This window comes from Chaetodon auriga, chromosome 21, assembly GCF_051107435.1.
Source record: "Chaetodon auriga isolate fChaAug3 chromosome 21, fChaAug3.hap1, whole genome shotgun sequence".
Taxonomy (NCBI): Eukaryota; Metazoa; Chordata; class Actinopteri; order Chaetodontiformes; family Chaetodontidae; genus Chaetodon; species Chaetodon auriga.
In genome coordinates this window covers 10,564,922-10,584,397 of record NC_135094.1, presented here as the reverse complement: position 1 = coordinate 10,584,397, position 19,476 = coordinate 10,564,922, and the positions used below count along the sequence as shown (strand labels likewise).

The following is a 19,476-nucleotide window of genomic DNA, read 5'->3' as shown; positions in this document are numbered from 1 at the left end:
TCAGTCCCACTCCCCTCCCACCCACCGTGCCTCACCTGCCTTCTAATGCCTGCTTTCATTTAAACACATATGGAAGCATATGTCAAGATGTGTGAGCGATGAGGGAACAGTCATCATCAGTGATGATGTCAGGTTCAGGCAGAGGAAAGACTTTCATCAATATCACAGTCTTTGTTGTCATTACATTGGCGCTGGTCCTGCAGAGCTGTTGCTGAAGTGTCATCATCCCTCTTTGCTTCTGTGGTCCTGAAGCGTGTTCTCATCCATAAACCATCAAACAGCGATGACAAGGAATGAACAGAGCATCATTAGCGGGATGCACTACGCAAACAGATGCTCATGTAAGTGTTGCATGAAGAGACTCACTTGGGGTCATGATGAAAGCTGCAATCGTCTGATACAATATTTACAAAATTCTCTGTATTCTTTGAGGGAACTTGTAAAATCTCAGTATCTTTCACCTGGATTCACCTGTTCAGCCTCACTTATCTGTCTCACAGATCGCCCTCTGCCAGAATGCTGTGTTCTGATGACACAAGCCAAGTCAAACATCCAACTCCTCCACTCTTTAAATAATGACTCATATGCCTTACTGTGTGTAAGTGTATGTGTGTGTGTGTGTGTGTGTGTGTGTGTGTGTGTCATAGCCAGGTACATCATTCACAAGAAATAAGATAAAAGACATTCTCAAATACCACCACATGGACAAATGCACACTTACAGGTTACACACACACAATGTTCTGAAACTCTGTCACACAAACAGATAATGTCAGACACTCCCTTACAGACACACACACACACACACACACACACACACACACACACACACACACACACACACACAGAGTACAGTACAGATGCACATGTGGAGGGAGGAAGTAGGAGACAGCTGAGCAGTAAATTCAGAGGATAGTGGACAAAGGCTTCTATTCATGAGACAGAAACTGGCTGTACTCGACAGAAAGAAACAAACTTGGACTAATTAGTCCAAATACGTCTTTAATTAAATATTTGGTTAAGGTTACATATTTCTGAGGTCATGCTATATTACATTTTGGGCAATTTATTGGTTTAACAACAGTAAAAATTGAGGCTTTTTTTTGTTCATGCAGGTTTTTATGAGATGCTATCAAGTATAATTCCCCACAAAGATACTCCTGTTGTGTGTTTGAGATACAGTGAGCGTTATCCTGCTCAGAGGTGACATCATCAGTTCACCTTTTTGCGACGTGTGGCGAGATGAAAAGGTGGATTCTAGCATTTGTCAACAAAAGGTTCTGAAACTATAGCAACCCAGGTCAGTGATCGCCATGGGGACAGCCACAGTTTGCATTCCCCACATAGGCGAGATGGAGCTGGGATCCACCCTGCTGTCTCCTTGACACCCAGTACAAGAAGTGTTGGCATGCACGCTAACGAAATCCAATCAATCTCTCTCCGAGTCTCTCACTATCTCTTCTATTTGTCAATTAAGTTTAGTTGTGTTTATGACTGTCATCAATTCAGCCTCTGACATGGCGGCTTGTGACAGTTTGAAGACCATAAACAGGCATAGTTAGGGGTCTCTGTCTTGAGACATACAAGAGGAAAACTCCACGCAGAGTGTGTTGCTGTGGGAAGGCTGATTGTCTTTGACAAGTGCACAGTAAGGGCAGGAGGTCCAGGGTTGGGGGCCTGTTAGACATAAAACACACATGCTTTGATGTGCACTTCCAACGTGCTGGAGCCATAGCAAACTGATGCAGCTGTAAGTCTTGCATCAGTGGACAGATCAAATCAGCACTGGAAATGTAGCGTGTGTGTGTTAGTGACATTTCAGCTGTGTCCTCTTTGTTTTTCACGACATAAAGCATTACTGGACTCACACTTTCAGACTTCTCAAAATGATTAAAGATAAATATTTATCTTTTAAAGAGAGAGAATATGACATAAAACATTAGAAGGAGGATTATATATCATGTGAAAATATGTTGAATTTAATAATTCTACGTCAAAATGACCAAACCGCAGTCTTAAGTCTGAGGTCAGTCTGGGTTCAACCCCCTCAGACTTTAATATACACTGATTCAGACACATGCTCCTCCGTGATGCTGCTGCTGATGATTATGCTGAAGATGAAGGCTATTACTATCGCTTGACCTACCTGCTTATGGTGAGAGGAAGAATCAAAGGACCCCCTTCTGCTCTCCGCAAGCTGTTTTTCAAGACAGCAGAGGCAAAGTATCCAGATTATTACAAATATCTGCTCCTTCTATAGCAGTAGCGAGGCCTCATTCTCTGTTAATGCTCCCTGCGGAGGCCTCATTTGTATCCCATGAGATGGAGGAGTGACTGCTCAAATAAAAGCTGACCCTTTTGAGTTCACAACATCCTCAGACATTCAGACTCCTTGAGCAAACATAACAGTGAAAAATGCTGCCACTGCCCTGCAAAATGATGTTTAATTTTTCTTACAATTGTCATGCATGCAGATCAGTTCTTTGAAAGGCTTTCTTTGAGTTTTGCAATGATCTGGAAAATGTCTTTTTGCAACACTTCAATACAAGAGTAAAAACAGGACAGAGTGGCATTATTAGCTTTTTTCTATCACAAAATCCTCACATTTGTGAGACATTGTGAAAGTACTCTGCTTTATGTCTTAATTTCACTCAGGGCAGAAATCTAGTAGTCCTCCTAATCAATCACCTGCCAGCGACAAGCCCCTTCCTAATGAGATAAAACAATTAGCCTAGTTAAGGTTGTCACAGACATGCCTCTCCCGAATTAAAGTATATGAAAGGAATCTGTCATCTACCGTTGGCCTGTACTCTATGTCAAGGGTTATAAATTCGGGTCACACCCTGGTCTGGAAATAGTGCACACTGGAGCTCCAGCTGACTGTTTCACTGTCTGTATGCTGTCTCACTGTAGGTGAGTCATAGTTACTCCTGCCTACAGACAGGGGGAAACAGGTAGCCTGTCCCAGGATTAAAGTTTGCCTACCAGCATATCTAAGCTAATTATCATGTATATTTATGTACTTCTGAAATTTGATAAAACTGTAGCATAAATTTCTTGGCCAGGTCAAATCACTTCCTGGAGTATTGTCACCATTAGACTGCCAACATGTCATTTTTTTTTTTTAAATCCTTAGACAAATGATATATATATTTATTAGTAAGTTTTGCTGGTAGATAGGTTTTTAAAAATCCTGTCTTTGTGCTAAGCTAAGCTAGCTGACACAGGTTTGAGAGATACTGATATCACCTAACTCTTGGCAAGAAAGCAAATAAGCATTTTTCCAGAATGTTACTGATACTTGTGCTGACGTTCTTCCAAGTGATTGCTTTTTTATTTACCTTGAATTTTGCCAGATCTGAGGAAAACTACATTATCCTACTACACAACTTGGACGTGATACACTGTGTATGGCTGCTAGACTGCTTGTTAAAACAAAGGTAATAGTATGAACCCATACAATGTATAACACAAAAAGTCATGTCTGAGGTGTTGGGTTCTGGGAGATTACAATAACTATAGTAAGAGAATGAGAAAAAGGGAGAGGTGAGAACCAAAGGGTGGCTTTACAGTGCTCAGCGGGCCCCCTGGCACAATTGTCTGGAGACCTGCCAACTGCTCACATTCCTCCCTTTCTTTCAGGACTCAGAGGTCTGGGATGGCAGAGAGCGGCTGGGCAAGACTGGCAGATCAGGGTCACAGTAATTCAGCAGAGAGAGGATAAGACAGAAAAAGAGTAAACAACAATAAGACAGGTGAGAAAGAGCCAAGAGAGAGAGCAGAAGCAAGAGGCAAAACACAGACCAAACTCACCAGCCCACCCCTCCCTCGCCTTCATTGTCTCCTCCCTTGTGCGATCGACTGAAGGGAGGTGCTCAGCTGGGAACAAGGAGAGAGAGAGAGAGTGACACCAGCTCTGAGGGAGAGGCCACACACACAATGTGAGAGGCATGGGAGTCTGATCAGAGCTGCAATGAGGTGTTCTGTACTGTAGGTTGGTCTGCAGACCTGTTCCTGGAGGGAAACAGAGGGGCTGGACACAGGAGAAGGACGCAGGAATTCCAGGTCACAAGGGCTCCTGTGGCAGAGCACAGTCTTGGCTGGGCTGGGCTGGGCTGGTATTCCAACCTCTCCCTCTTACGGTCATGAGCATGACAGGCGTAGAGTAGGACCAGGGAAGGAATAAATACACTTAGAAATAAGAAATTACACATCAGAGCAACTTAGAGGTTAGTGTTTCACTTCAGGGGTCTGGCCTGACCCCCTCATGATGGGATCCTCTGTGGAGTTTGCCTGTTTGCTGCTGCTGGTTTCTGCTCTGGGAAAGAACCACTTGGTGTCTGGAGGTTGTTCAGGGAAATGCTGCCGGGGCAGAGACCTGAGCTGCGTGACCACTGACTGGAGGATGGACCGTGCGTATGGCGCATGCTACTGCGACGAGGGCTGCGTCAGGACCAAGGACTGCTGCTTTGACTACTTCACAGAGTGCCCAGGTGAGGGATGAATGGAGGGACCGTCTTTAGTGTGAATGAACCATGAGGGGAGGTACTGTTGTTTCTTTTGCCCACACCTTAACTATATGACACCAGTGGGAGTTAACCTGCTGCATGAGATATGTATTGGCAAAGATCTTCTGAATCTATCGGACAGAAGATAAAGATGGCGAAGCAAGATTATTTTCAGCACCTTGTCGTTACTGGGCTGCTTATCACATATCTCTGATGACACAGAGATCTGAAAAGGTGGAGATGTTCCAAATTCATCCAAGGCATGTGAAATTGTTTGCACCCATTAATCTTCAAAGAGGTGAAGTCCTGTCAAACACTCACATGCTGTCTTCTGTATTCTTCGCCTTCTAACTTCTGCTAACACAAATTCAACACTTATTTCTCTTCTGTAACACATCTGTTCCATCACAAAAAGGCAATAATCAGCTCAGCAAAAAAAACCCAGGCAGCTCTGCATCTAACCTCATTTCAGTGGACTGGCCCACATAATGGAATTAGTGCAAATATTTGAAGAATGTGATTCTGTCAATCAGTTGTAGCAATTACAGTTGCAGTCAAACAAGCCGAGCGAACCTAATATGTGTTACAGGCCGGTAGTCACTAAATCTGCATGCTTAATACATCAAAGCTTGATCATCAAGCACAGAGAGCGAGTGAAAAGAAAAATCACAGGACTTGGTGATTGAATGGGTTGCTCACTTGGCACGCTCTCAAACTACAGGAAACACTAATTCTACAAGTCACAATCAATGCTTCATTGATCTTCAGCTATTTCCTGAATATTTAACTCAATTACACTGTTTCACAGGAAAACTGCAATTTTACAGTCTGCAAGAACACGGTAAGGTTTCACTGCTGCTCAGGAGCGTCACCTCTGTGCTCACTGTGAACTTGGGTGTCAGCGTTAAGTCCAGCATCTCTTGAGACTCGCCGCAGTTTGATTGTTTGCTACCACAGAGGATATCCTGTAATAATCTCTACCACAATGTGGGTGCCCACATCCAGCTCAGGACTGTGCTGTGAGCGACTGGAGCTTTTGGAGCGGCTGTGCCAAACCCTGCCAACCCTCAGTGCGCGTCCGTGTCCGCCACATAGAGCAGCGGCCCAGCAACAGCGGAGAGGCCTGTCCCAGCCTGGAGCAACGAGGCGGCTGCAGGGAGTACAGAGACCACCAGGGCAGCCACTGTGGACACAACTCAGGTACACACATACAGGAATATTCCCTGGTTGTACTATCTTTTTGTATAGTGTATTTTTCCCTGTGTGGAAATTTAAGACAACTTTTGCACTTTGCACCTTAAATGGGCTCAACCTGAACTTCCTCACAGAAATGCTGCATTGGTTTCTCTTATCAGGACCTGCATTCATCACCAGCATGGAGTTTGGCAAGGGAAGGCCCAAGCATGACAACTATGGAAACCCCCTAGACCCCGGGTAGGTTTCATATCATGCTCCTAAAATGCCTCACTAAGTATTCTGAAACTGCACATGACCTCAGGTATCTTAAAATTCAAGAGTTGAAAAGTTCACGAATGCTGCCAGGGGTTAACTTCATTTTAACATTACGCTGTGTAACCCAAACCATTCTGAAAAAAAAGATTATCTTTTCTCCATCTGCGTGAGCTACCAGGAGGTGTTTGCTCACCTGGACGTCTGTCTACAAACCATTATATCTAGCTATGCTGAGAGACTGCCCACAATCCTTTGAAATTAAACACTCAGACTTTAATGAGGACTGTCACATGAAAAGCACATGCACAAAGGGTCTAGATGACAGTCGGTGAGCTACAGCGTGCAGCTTACGGTGTACCCATTGGCTGAATTACTGTTATTATATTTCATAATGGGTGCGTCTATACTACCCTGAATTAAAAAGATATGACTAATTCTTTTAGTGCACCAATGAAGCAAATTATCCCTGTGCCAGTCACAAACTGGGTGACATCCTCTTACTGTGTACATTAGGTGTTGACTTTAGCCCTCTCTCTCGATTCATGATCCGACCCTCATGGCCCTGTCCCTTCTCCCCTCAGGTTCTGTGTGGAATTCACACTGCAGTCCCGGACACCCCACTGTACAGTGGAGAACCGGCCACACACACACTGGATGCGCTACATAACAGAAGGCTTTAAAGTGTGTGTGGCGTGTGAACCTCCTGCAATGCGAAACAATAGTGGCAGCTGCCAAGGAGACGGTCAGGAATCAGACAAGTATGAAGTTAAGGACTTTGACATGAGTGTTCTCTCAGTAATGTTAAGCTTTCATGTTTATATGTGCAGGGTCAGGTTTGCACAGACTGAAATACGGAGAATGAATTCAGAAAACAGTATTTCTCCTATGGTTTTCTTTCCAGGTTTGCCATTTTGTCAATCCCAAATTCATGTAACATTCAGAATCAAGTGAAAATCATCTTAATTATTCACCATCTGCACAATATGCCTTTGAGCACAGTAGTAAATATGTCAAACATGTACCTCTTGCACTGCACAGATGTGAATGTGTGCAACTATGCACACAGCGGTGTGAAAAGCATAAACATCTGGGCCTGTGACTGTCTTGCAGAGAAGCTGTGCTCCACTGGCAGGCGGTGGGGAACCACCAGTGCAGCGGGACATGGAAGAAGATCCAGAAAACCCAGCAGTGCAACTGTCCGCCACAACACAGCTTTGTCTTCATCTGATCCAAACCAAGCACCACAGAACAACGCTCTGATCTGGAGTCCACAGTAACACTTTACAGCCAAGCTCCCTTCTGCAGTAAAACTGAAAAACTGTGTTCAGATCAGACGCCTCAATACAGCAAGCTTTTAATACTAAGAGACTTAAGACTCCAGGGTGGTGCAATGCAACTTAAACATTGACATAAAGGCATGTTCAAATCACTGTGTACATTTCCACTGCTCTGTGTAGACACTTGTATAACTTGTACAGTATTTCACCTTTTTCTACGACCCATTAAGCACCTATAAAAACTGATTGTGCATCTCTTCACTGAAACAAGCCACTCTTTTTTTCATTTTGAACAACTTTATGGCAAAAATATTTAACTTAAAATCTCAAAACTATTAAAACATTCTACATTTGTATTGTGATTACGCATTAAAAGAACAAATACCATGAAAGGGTCTCTATCATAGACCAATGTGGACAGGCCAATTCATTGTTCTGTGCTGAGCGCCCTCTGCTGGTATGAGGTTTTCCTGGTGCAAACACAGGAAGAGGAAACAAATAATAATAATAAAAATAAAACTAAAGGAACAATTTCAACAGTTTAGCCATTTACAGAGCTTATTCACAGGTAAACTGTAACATTTTACAAGTTTCTGGGGCACACTTATACATTTTGCATACAATAACATGTATCATAGGCATTACAAAAAGCCCAATTTATTATTCTGTGTTGAGTGCCCTCTAGTGGTACAAAAACAGAGCTGCAGCAAAATATAACTCCAAACATCATATACAGGCTGGAAAGGGTTAACCTAGCGGACCAGCCACTCAATGTTTTTATTTCCTGGTAAACTGCTACATAGTTAGAGTTGCAGAGCCACTCGTCCTCCTCAGCTGACTTCGTATGCTCTCATCAGAACTCTCCAGCGGTCTTTGAGCATGGTGCCAGTGCGTCCTTCAAAGTCATAATCCATTAATATGCGAGACCACTTGCCCTGGCCGTGCTCTTTAACACCTTGCTTCAGGTATTTGTCCAGCTGGGGAGTCCATTTCTTAAGAAAAAAAAAAAAGTACTACATAAACTTCAAGTTTGTATATTTTCAGGAATTCCAACCAAAGCGAAGGACTGATGCTTGATGTATTCACTTGTTTTGGGATGAACTAACTGGAGTTAACTGTACGGTTTAACCTACCCGAGGTGCTTTTCTTGGTTTTTGATTTTTCTTCGTGGTGTCCGCTGACTTCTGGGACGTTATCTGAGATAATTCTGTTGGTGGGACGTTTAACATTCTCTTTAGCTCTTGTTCACACTCAGAAACATGAACCAAATAAAATGCGTTGATGAATCTATTTCTACATTTGATAGAAAATGAAAGTGCTGTTATATCAAGTAAAACACACAACTTGTTTTTAACAGAAATATCAAATGCAGAGGAAAAAAAAGACTTACCACTCTTTGAAATTCTTCTGATGCTGACAAAAGCCTTCTTGCATGTATCAGGTTTCCATAAATCAGTCGTTTTAGTTGGCATTAGTTTCCGTTTTGTTCTGTGGAAGTGTAATACAGAGTGACAAAATATATGTTACCCCACAAACGCCCTCTAGTGTTTAGGACTGCCTGCTGGTTTCTAACCAAACAGAGACGGCAAAAAGACACTTTCAACGCTCATTTCTACTGACCTCAAACACACAGTGTTCTCCTCCTTCCTGTTAGGACATACATGTACAGTACAGTTCAGTGCAGAGCAGAAACACACAAATGTTCAAAAAAAACAACTTGGTGTGTTAAAGATGATTTCCTACTTTCTATCCTCTGTTGACTCATTGGTTGTTTCTGTTTCTAACTGAGAGCTGTCCTCTTTCACCGTGTCCTCCGCACCCTCCATGTTCTGTGATGACCGGACCATCTTTGTGGCTGCCTGATGGATGGAGAGGCAGACAGACCCACGCACACCAGCATAAATTCATATTCTACCAAAACAATTACCTTTCAGATATTGCTATAATGTGAAAGCAAAATTAACGATGCCTGCAATTACACCACCCTTCAAAGTTTAACCTTGGTCAGCGGCCTCTGTGTAAATCATGCTCGAAACTTTCCTGAATAAGCGAGTCTGTTAGACCCTGAGGAGGACTCTGCTGAATGTAGCAGTTTGCCCTTCCAACTAATTTTGATGACAAATTGTCAATTAACTATGACTGATAATGTCACATCAGCACCTTCAGTTGGTCAAAGCGCCATTACTCAGAGGGACGAGAGCAGAGCCGAGCAGGTCGCCTCACGAGATCGAGAAGATTTATCCGGTGGCAGAATTTGTTTGCTAAACCTTGCTGTTGGCTGGAGCAAAACATTGGAGATCTTATGAATTCACCGGTTAAATCACGTGTGACGGAAGACTCGCAACCACACAAACAGCTGAGCAGGAAAAACCTAAGTATGTGTTTTCCACTTACTCAGATTAAAAGGCAGGTTGATCTATACATTTTATGAACAATGCTGAACATGGTGACAAAGTGTTTTGACACAGGCTGTGACCTACAACATACTGGATCAGGTCCTGTACCTTGAGAAGGTAGTCAGACGGGTTCATCGCCAAGTAGTCATCCAAGTAAGACCGTACTGTCTCCAGCAGGCGGCTGAAGCTGAAGCTTGTGAAGAACGGGTGGTACGTTTCCCTCTGTTTCACGATTGTCGTCAGCTTAACTCCAAAGTTTCGCTAAAAAAAAAAAAAAAAATATTGTTGAGCAATAAAATCAATCTAAACCACCAAATATTCCAGCTCTGACGCTGCGCTTTTGAAAAGAAAAGAGATAACAATGCACACACAGACCTGTGGGAATCCATGGTTATTCTCAAACCACTTGAGGACAGAGAAGGCAGAAGATATTTGGCCTTTCTCCATGCACACAGCCACAGACTAGGAGTAGGAGAAATGCATCAGATACAGAACAGTCAAAATGAGGACAGAGCATCCCTCTGTGCCATCAGGACTTTAACTCTGCTAATTCTCTGAACCGGTGATATCAATCCATTAGAGCTAGCAGATTGTCCAGAATTAATTTTAGAATCACACCAGCACACAATTAACGCCACATTGTGTACATAAATCCTCCCAAATAATACATTATGATTACCTGGACAAGCAAAAGGATGGTCATGTCTTTAAACAGGCCGTCATCCCCCACGGTGTCCTCTAGTTTGGACCAGATTTTGGCAGCAGACATCAGAGGCATCACACGGGTATCCTCTTCAAACTGGACATCTGGGGAAAAACAGTGTATAATAAGGTAAAAACAGGCTGTAATGCCTTTCATAACAAAGCCGCTCATCAAAATAGCGACTCCATGTCTATAATACTGCATCTGTGCAGGTTTACTGGAGCATTAAATTGGGATCAATATCAACTGGTAAACATCCTTGGGTATAAACTGTAACCAGACCCCCAAATAATAAATTTTTCTCATGTAAATTATTCTTCTAAGAAATGTACACAGTGGCTTGAGGCTTTTGTATGTATTGCATGTAATTTTTTGTGTAAATGTCAAAGTTTGAAAGACAAATGGCTTTAAAATCCATTATAGTATCTGTGGGAATGTATGCTGCAAGTTATACAGCAGGTTCTGACCTCCCTGCAGCACCAACTTTCACATCAACTTTCAAAAGCACCCAAACTGTGTCGCTGCATAGAGATAATGTGTGCAAATGTAGAAAGATGCAAATAAGAGGGAGGCTTAAATCCACTTCTGACTGTACCACTTACCCAATTGCTTTCCATGCAAGACTCTGGCAAGGAAGGCACTTATCATCATTTTCTCATCATGAAGTTGTCCTTTCAGAGAGGAACCCTGGCACATGGCTAAACAAAAAAAAATAAACAAAATCCAAAAAACATCCCAGTGAATATATAAATATACTTTTATAGTGTCTCTGTGGTCACATTAATGTAACAAATTAGCTGTTTCCCATCCTCATTACTGATATGGAAAGTTTTAATCCAGGTATCAGGGGTAAAACGTATGATAATTAGTTCATTATGGCAGTAATAATGATTAACAGAGTTATGTTATTGTAACTGTGGGAACTCACAATTTACTGTATGTTATTGTAGCTACTCGAGTTTTAGCAGCAGCAGCAGCAGCAGCTGTGTTTTAACCCTGAATATATGCCTTAATATTAATGGCGTCACGTTAGCGCATAAATTTCATGTCGTCTTTGCAATTTTATGACTACACCTGGCCTTATTTCTAATGTCTTTGTATATCATTAGAGGTTGCTTATGCAGTGCAAAATTGATTGAGAAAGTTGTTTTGGTTGTTAACCACACGGTATTTTCAATTACACTGAGAGTTAGCCTACAGTTTACGGTTACAGCGAAGTTGCTTCTGTTTTGTCAGTTTGTGTGCATAATTATCATTATATCAACTATTACGAATTGAAGTTAACGAATTTAAAAACTTTTAGCGCCAGCACCGGTATCTCCAGACCCGCTGGAGTTAGCTAAGAGATAATAGCAACGATGCTAATGCTTTGTTAGCTGTGAATAACTTACCCTCTAAAGCCGAAAGCGTTTCATTGAATTCGTCAAATTTGTCTTCCTTGAAATGCCGACACAGACTTATAAACATGAAGTCCAAAGTCCACCTTTTAACGACATCAGTAACCTGGGAAAAACTGACACTTTCATCTATGTCAGAAACGCTGTTAATGCTAGTTTCCAACTCCATGTTTACATTTATTGTTTGGTAAACCTCTTGAAAATAGTTTCACTACTACTTCTTCTTCTTCTTGGGAAGTTGTTTGATTTCCGCGCTCTTTCGTGTTTGTCGGCGTCGCTTGAACTATCTGCAGCGCCCCGTTGTGGTTTGGAGGAGTAACTATAACGCCTGCATGTGACATATCGTGACCAAAATATTGACCAAAAAACAAAGCAAGCAAATAAACCCTGTAATTTTTTTACCTGTATCAGAGCAAAGTTGACTCAACTCTATGGTATTTTCCCCAAACTGTGTTAATGTTTTGGACTGCTTTACAGTCAAATATGTGTGTGAAAGCACAGAATCTGGGACTTAAGTTTTTCCAGACATGCAGTCCATCAAATGAGCTTAACTTGTTAAACATTTTGCTACAGAATGAAGCTTGTTTAAACATCTTAAACCTGCTCATTTTCCACGTTATTATCATGGGATATCTGCACCCATAAAGGGATATCTGCATCCACTGCACCAGATTGAATAATGCCTCTGGTATGTAGGCTTAAAAAGAAAAAGAAAATGAAAATCTACAAACAAGTCATGAAGTTTACCTTTACAGCATTGGTTTCTCTTAAAGGTTGCACGTTTTGTCCTTTCTTATTCAGAATTTACAGCGACACCACTGCCAAGTCTTGGACATAACCTACATTACTGACTTGAACCTACCTATTATATATTGAAACTTGCTGTGCAAGCATGCTGTAATTGTAATCCTCCTTATAATAGATAAGAATATTCTTGTCCCATGTGATGCAATAAATACAGCCATAATAGGCCAGTACATTAGTATAATGTATTGTTAGGTTAATATGCATTATTAACCTCTTTAATTGGTTTACAGTGAATGGGTTCCTCCACTTTTTTTTCATCTTAAAGACATACCATGACAGGGCTTCTGGTTTTGAGGTTTGGGAGCACTGCTGATGTTCAGTATCACTGTTTGGCAGCAGTACACAACAGAAATGTGGATCCATTAATTGCACCTAATGGAATGTGATACATTTCCCTCCAGTGATGAATCATTTATCAAACTTTCACGGCAGAATGCTAAGTTCTCTGCAGTTTTGCATATGAAAAACAACTTTGCATAACTTCTTGCTGCAAAAGCAAAATCAGTTTTAATTACTGCTATGCATTCATATATGTGTATCATATTATGTAATGACCCTTATGTAAAAAAAAAAAGAAAAAAAAAAGCACCCAGAAAATGCAGATGTGGCCTAGAAAACAGCACATTTGTAGAGAGGAGGACACCAGCCACACAAACACATGAGTTATATACACATTTATTTGTTATTCTGCATATGCTAATAGACGTAATGGGGAACAATGCTCTACAGAAATGTTGACATACATGTACCATAACAAAGTGTTCTGTGGTCACATAATTGTTTGGACTACTACATGCATACAAAGATGTTGCTTTGTACAGAAACAGTCTGCAGCTCAGAATGTGTCTAATGATAATGTTCTCCAAAGCTGAACAGAGAAAAAAAAATCCCAAAACAAACAAACAAACAAAAAAAAATGTAAGAGGCAGAATACACAGAGAAATAAGAAGAAACAATGCTTTATGCATTTCAGGGAGCAAGGTTTGGTAAGCACGCATGAATGACACAGACAACACCCATTCTCTCAGAGAAAATAAAGACACAACCTTTCCACTCTGTACAGTATCACAGATGATAATGCCATTGTGAGACAGTAAGACAGAGCACAGTCCATTAGCTGTCAGCTCACAGAATTAATTTCAGTATCCACACAAACATCATTCCAAGGGAATATAGCTGATCAACCCAAATCCCTTGTTTCTCTACCCTACCTGTCAAAATGAAGGATTACTCGAGGATAACACATAGACATGGTAACTCCAAACAAGGGATGAAGGGGAAAAAAACCCTTAAATTTAACTTATAGGTACAGAAAAAAAGGGGTCTAACAAGAAAGCTTTCGTCTAACCTTCCTCCATAAAGAAAAAAGACAAAACAACCACCACTGACATTTCACTTTGGAGAGTACCAAAGAGTCTGAGTTTCCACTGAAGGATCAATAATTTCACATGAAAGATAATTCCGTGAATCTCTGATTACGGTGTTAAACTATGTCTGTGCATACAGTATGTGTACAGACAAAAGGAAATATGGACCACAACTGTGATGAAACCATTTGGGAGGACCTCATTTCATCTCGCCTCTTAACACTCAGAGCCTTCTCTTCTGCTAGCCTTCCTTTTACCCATTGCCTGATGTTCCTGAGGGCATGCCATGGGGTTAAAGCCTCTGAAGCTGTAGGGATTGGAGCACTCAATGGTGTCAGCATGGGAAATAATCAGATGTATCAGTTCAGTGACAGTAGGGATCTTTTCCTGCCTGCCGGTGGTCAGTTGGACACTTCACTCCCCTTCTGTCTACGTCTCAGCTCTTAAACTCTAACAATCAAACTTCTGTCCCTTTGTTTGTGCTCCTTCCTGCCTCACTGAAGACCGATGGGGGTGGACACTGAATGTGGTACACAGATTACCCAGGAGGAGGGAGAAATATTGCCGCTCCTTACTCCAGGAGACAAGACATCAATGTGGATTTGACAACATCACCTTTCAAAAAGTACAGAAGTAACTAGTTGACATTAGCTGTTAAAGAAAAAACAGAGAATCTATCCAATCGGAACATCAGAGAGTTATAGAAAACCTGAGAACTCAATAACATTACTTGTATCTATTACATAAAGACCTGATTTCTCCTATAAAATTAGAATTTTCTGTACAGCGCTATATGAACAAAGCAAAATGACTTGCTGCCTTCTCATAAACAGCAGTGTTATGAAAAGGCATGCATCATTTCAACCACCATATGGCAGGAAATTGTGGTCGTGCTCCATTTTGGTTTAGAAAAAATAGAATCATTCTCAACGTTAATTCACAAAAAACATAAAATCCTTTGTGTGTGGCCATTGAAATTATCTCAATATCTTCCATAGATGTTTGTTAGATTTTAATGTAAATCTAACAGCACTATAAAAGGTCAAAAGTGGTCAATTTAGATCCCTATTCCCACTGATAATCAAATTTGAGGTCCACTGATATTTGGCATGCAGCCATATAACATGAAAAAGTAAAAGTCAAATTCTCATTTGCATTGTTTGTGAGATTCTGGTAGTTGTAATACTGTTTTGCCTCATATTAAAGATATAACATTTGAAAAATACAAGTAATTTCTGCCTGTACACTTACAAATCCCATAGACAGAAAATAAAGTGCCACAATTCTTGGCCTGCATAGATTGCAGTATGCGGTATTGCACATTCCACACCTCTCTGTGAGAACGAAAAAAAAAAACAAAACATGATAAGAAGAATAATAATTATAACAAAAAGAAGGAAAACAATAAAACAAACAACAAAGAATTCAACCACGTACTTCATGTCAGTACCATCCTGGTTTGTGTGGCTTTCACAAACGCACTACTAGCACACTCAGCCAAGTGTCATGCTGAAACACTAAACAAATATTCCAGCAATAAAATTGGAATCAAAGGCAACATACAACGGATATTTTCAGTCAGTGTAAAACAAAAGTGAGAAAGAAGACGAGAGAAAAAAAAAAATAAAACAACTCCTTTGGGTTTAAGTTCGACTGAAAATCATTTTGCTCACGGTAAAACATAATAAATTACAGTCCAAGACACTACGGATATACAAAAAGAAAGAAAGAAAAAAAAAAAAAGATGCCTTGAACTCATCAGCAGGATTAACTTGCAGTAGTATGGAACAAATGTCAACAACGACATCAGGGCGCTGAGGGAAGGATAATGAACACAACGCAGGTAAACAAACAGTAAGGAAAAAAAAAAAATCCCATAACTACTGTCAGACTACAGGTTATTACCGTACATGTTACTATGCAGCTGAGATAGATGAAAGCTTGCCAGTGTGCTTGATTTGGTCCATTGATATCACAAGGAATATTGTCTTTTTTTTTTCTAACCCTTTAGAACTGCCAAAATATATAATTGTAGTGTAAAGCATATATGTGTATGGATGACCAGATCTACTATACTGAATTAATAAATAGTCTTAAACTTTATGGAATCTCACTTACCTACTGTAGAATTTTTCTACAACCAATCTAGACCTATGTATTTCATATTTTATTCTTAAAACTACTTTTAGATGTATATATCTGAAGTCGTAGAGTAAATAAGATTTATTTTTGTGATTTGGATGGAATCAAAAGGCCGAACGAGGAATAAAACATCTTGTCCTTACCTCTGAAACCGCATGGTAAAATATTTTCAGTAGTGGCAGCATCTGATAGCTCCTGTCCTTACCGGTTACGTATGCATTTGGCAACTACAGATGTATTTAGAGGATTCAAGGTGTTTTTGTCCTTCTCGCTCACCGTAATTAATTCCATGACTGAATATTGGATGCTCAACTGAAAGTTCAACAGTCGTTATGAAAACCAAACGCAACAATGTCAACAGTACAGTTTCATACACCATTTTTCACATGAAAAAACATTACAGGGTCATCATGGGAACACTTTGCATTTCCACAAAAGGTAATGATATGTTTTTTTTTATAGGTCGCTACAATGCAACTCCCAGTCTGAGGGCTCTCGGTTTCACCCCCCACCCCTCCCTTTTCACATTACAAATATTTGTACCTTCAGGGACAGTTTTCCTTTGCCAGCCTGTGCATTGTCATTGCCTTAGATGTCCTAGTATTTACAGTGGAGCGCTTTCAGCAAACTAAGCACCGTAAAATATCTGTCTTTTTTAAATGCATGCTTTTTACAGTTACGTCCCTCTGTGAATTTCCTTCTTTTGCTAGAAAAAGGAGCCTGTCATTATGTACATTGGGAGGACCAAAGTGTGTACACAGGTTGATGCATTCCCTCTGTTTTTCAAGAGCCTCCTCTCTCTGTTTGTTCCAAAGTCATTCTCAAATCTGCACGAAGCGCTGCAGTTTCTTTTTCAGCAATACACAACAACACAAGTAAAAGGGACTTGTCATGCCATGCAAAAATATCTGTCACTACAACAGCACCCTTGTCTTTTCTTCCCGCTCTCCCACACGCCAGGCTGAGGTTGCAGTGGGTCTATTGTCCCTCAGAGAGCTTCTCTCACAGTCACATGCTGGTTTCACAGGTTGGAGACAGGCTGCCATCCCCGGGTATCAGATGGATATCGGATGTAAACATGTGGTTCTCTACTTTGTGTCCACTTTGGTTGCTGTCAGCCTTGACTTCCTCACCTGCCCCAACCACACCTTGGTTGCAATTTTGTGCTGCTGTCTTGGGCGACAAGGGCGCAATGGCTGCGCCCGCCACCTCCATCAGATGTTTCTCCTCGTGGTTCTCTGCGGATTGATCTTCATCACCAGGTGGGGTGTCTACTACCAGCCTTTTAGGCGACAATGGGCAGGTCTCCTCCTCTGTGATTGGGAGCAGCTCCTCTGAACTGGGGATGAGCGGTGACATCTCTCCCCCGGGGGACTCGTCTTCCAGGATGCTGGAGCTCATGTCTCCAGGAGAGGTAGTGCTGGGCGGTGTTAGTGGGCCTTCAGCAGAGTTGACTTTCAACTCTTTTATTTTAAGAGGTTTATTCCCTCTGAAAGCGCTCTGGATTTTCTCCACAGCACTGTTAAAGCTCTCCCCTTCTTCTATGTGGAGCTCTGATTCGCCACCTGGGTTGACGGACTCATAGAGGCCATCTTTGAGAATGACGCCAGGAGAGCTGTGGCCATCACTGGCCCTCAGTTGGCTAAAATCCAGATGGGGCGGTGCCCTTGGGTGTCGATTTTGACAGTGCTCAGCCTCTTCCTCACCTGAGTTGGAGCCTTGTTTCTTAAAGTCTCCTGAGCAGCTTGCAAAGTTCGCTGGTGAGGAGGGCTGGACCTCCTTCATCTCTAGCTCGACTTCCTCTTTTAATGTAAATTCAGGGCTGTGAGATTTCTTAGGTGAGACGGGTGCGGTCATGGTTGTGCTCAGAGTGCTCATGGAGCTTGTGGTATTAAGGTTAGTGAAGGACTGTGACTTGGTCATCTGGTTGTACATCTCCTCCAATTTCTGCACATTAAGGTGCTGTGGGGTCCGGTTTGTCCGCTGGGGACTTCCAGTGGTGGTAATGGTTATACGATGAGCGGAGCTTTGCAGCAATGACTCTGGGTTTCTTTTGTCAGGGGACTTCAGGTTAGACTCGGAGCTTGCGTGCCTGGTTGAGCCACCCCAGCGGTTAGGTGACAAGTGGTTGTCCAGGGAGGTTTTGTCCTCTCCTTTCTCTACCACCACATCCATCAGTTCCATACTGCGGGCAAAGGCATCTTTTAGGTTCATTGACACTATGCTGCCATTCCTCTTGGCTCTCTCCAATGCCTCCCTCCTCTTGATGGCCTTCTCCTGCCTCTTCTGCTCCTTGTAGAACTCAGAGAAGTTGTTGACAATAATGGGGATGGGTAGGGCGATGACCAACACTCCTGCAATGCAGCAGAGCCCACCCACAATTTTTCCAAGTAAAGTTTGTGGGTAAATGTCACCATAGCCCACTGTAGTCATGGTAATGGTTGCCCACCAGAACGAGGCTGGGATACTGGTGAATTTGGTGGCATCTTCATCTTTCTCAGCAAAGAAGACCAAGCTGGAAAATATCATGATGCCCATTGCAAGGAATAAAATAAGCAGTCCCAGTTCATTGTAGCTCCTTCTCAAAGTAAACCCGAGAGACTGCAGTCCTGTCGAGTGCCTGGCCAACTTCAGGATCCTTAATATTCTCATGATCCTAAATATTTGCACCACACGGCGCACATTTTGGAACTGCAGCACACTCTTGTTGGACTCAGTTAGGAAGATCGTGACATAGTAGGGCAGAATGGCCAACAAGTCAATGACATTCAGAGGGCCTTTGAAGAACTTCCACTTGTTAGGGGAGGAGAGGAAGCGAAGGAGGTACTCCATGGTGAACCAGGCGATGCACACAGCCTCCACATGGGCCAGCTGGGGGTTGTCATTGGCCTGGCCAAACTCGTCTGTGACCTGGAGCTCTGGTAAGGTGTTGAGAGACAGAGCGATGGTGGATAGGACGATGAACAGGATCGAGATGATGGCTAGAATCTGGAAAGAGAGCACAAAAGGGAATGACAAATGAGTGTGATTCCAAGAAATTCCTTCATGTTGATGTGGAAAATGACTTTCATTGTCATTGTTAATAGCCTGGAACAAGAGGGTAAATATTCAGAATTGATATAAATACACACTACATATGCATGAGTCATTTAATGTTGACTCAATCTTGTGTTGCTCAGTCAATCTATCACTTTGTGTCTGTCAATCATTCGTCATAATATGGCTCAGTTGTTTGTGATAGATATAGGATACACTGTGAATAATCATAGGTGTCTGATTAGATTTAGCGACAGAAAAGATGCATAAATAAAGGCTGAGAGGTGTGGAGTATAAATGATATGAATCTAATAGAGTGCCTGTCTTTTCTTAAAAGGCACTGTGGGTGTGTTCTTGAATAAAAATGAGCCCGTATGCATATTAGAAATATA

At 41.8% G+C, this 19,476-nt stretch overlaps 3 protein-coding genes across 3 annotated transcripts in view; 1 reads left to right on the top strand and 2 right to left on the bottom strand.

The window, feature by feature from the left end:
- The first annotated feature begins 3,900 nt into the window (after positions 1-3,900).
- On the top strand, positions 3,901-7,500 carry sbspon (somatomedin B and thrombospondin type 1 domain containing). The gene is made up of 5 exons (XM_076761546.1): positions 3,901-4,492; positions 5,513-5,707; positions 5,863-5,941; positions 6,541-6,717; positions 7,070-7,500. The coding sequence occupies exons 1-5, from the start codon at positions 4,267-4,269 to the stop codon at positions 7,185-7,187; spliced, it is 795 nt and encodes a 264-aa protein (XP_076617661.1). The 5' UTR covers positions 3,901-4,266; the 3' UTR covers positions 7,188-7,500.
- A 26-nt stretch (positions 7,501-7,526) lies between these two features.
- Positions 7,527-11,948, bottom strand: terf1 (telomeric repeat binding factor (NIMA-interacting) 1). The gene is made up of 10 exons (XM_076761545.1): positions 11,727-11,948; positions 10,938-11,033; positions 10,312-10,439; positions 10,008-10,094; positions 9,741-9,893; positions 8,980-9,095; positions 8,857-8,883; positions 8,627-8,724; positions 8,370-8,443; positions 7,527-8,228 (listed from the first exon to the last, which is right to left on the bottom strand). Exons 1-10 carry the CDS (start codon positions 11,899-11,901, stop codon positions 8,067-8,069), a joined length of 1,116 nt encoding a protein of 371 aa, XP_076617660.1. The 5' UTR covers positions 11,902-11,948; the 3' UTR covers positions 7,527-8,066.
- A 1,250-nt stretch (positions 11,949-13,198) lies between these two features.
- kcnb2b (potassium voltage-gated channel subfamily B member 2b) overlaps positions 13,199-19,476 on the bottom strand; it is an 80,448-nt gene continuing 74,170 nt past the window's right edge. Inside the window, exon 3 of the mRNA XM_076761468.1 lies at positions 13,199-19,036. Within this exon, the coding sequence (XP_076617583.1) occupies positions 17,057-19,036 (1,980 nt within the window). The 3' untranslated portion in view covers positions 13,199-17,056. The remainder of the gene's footprint in view (positions 19,037-19,476) is intronic.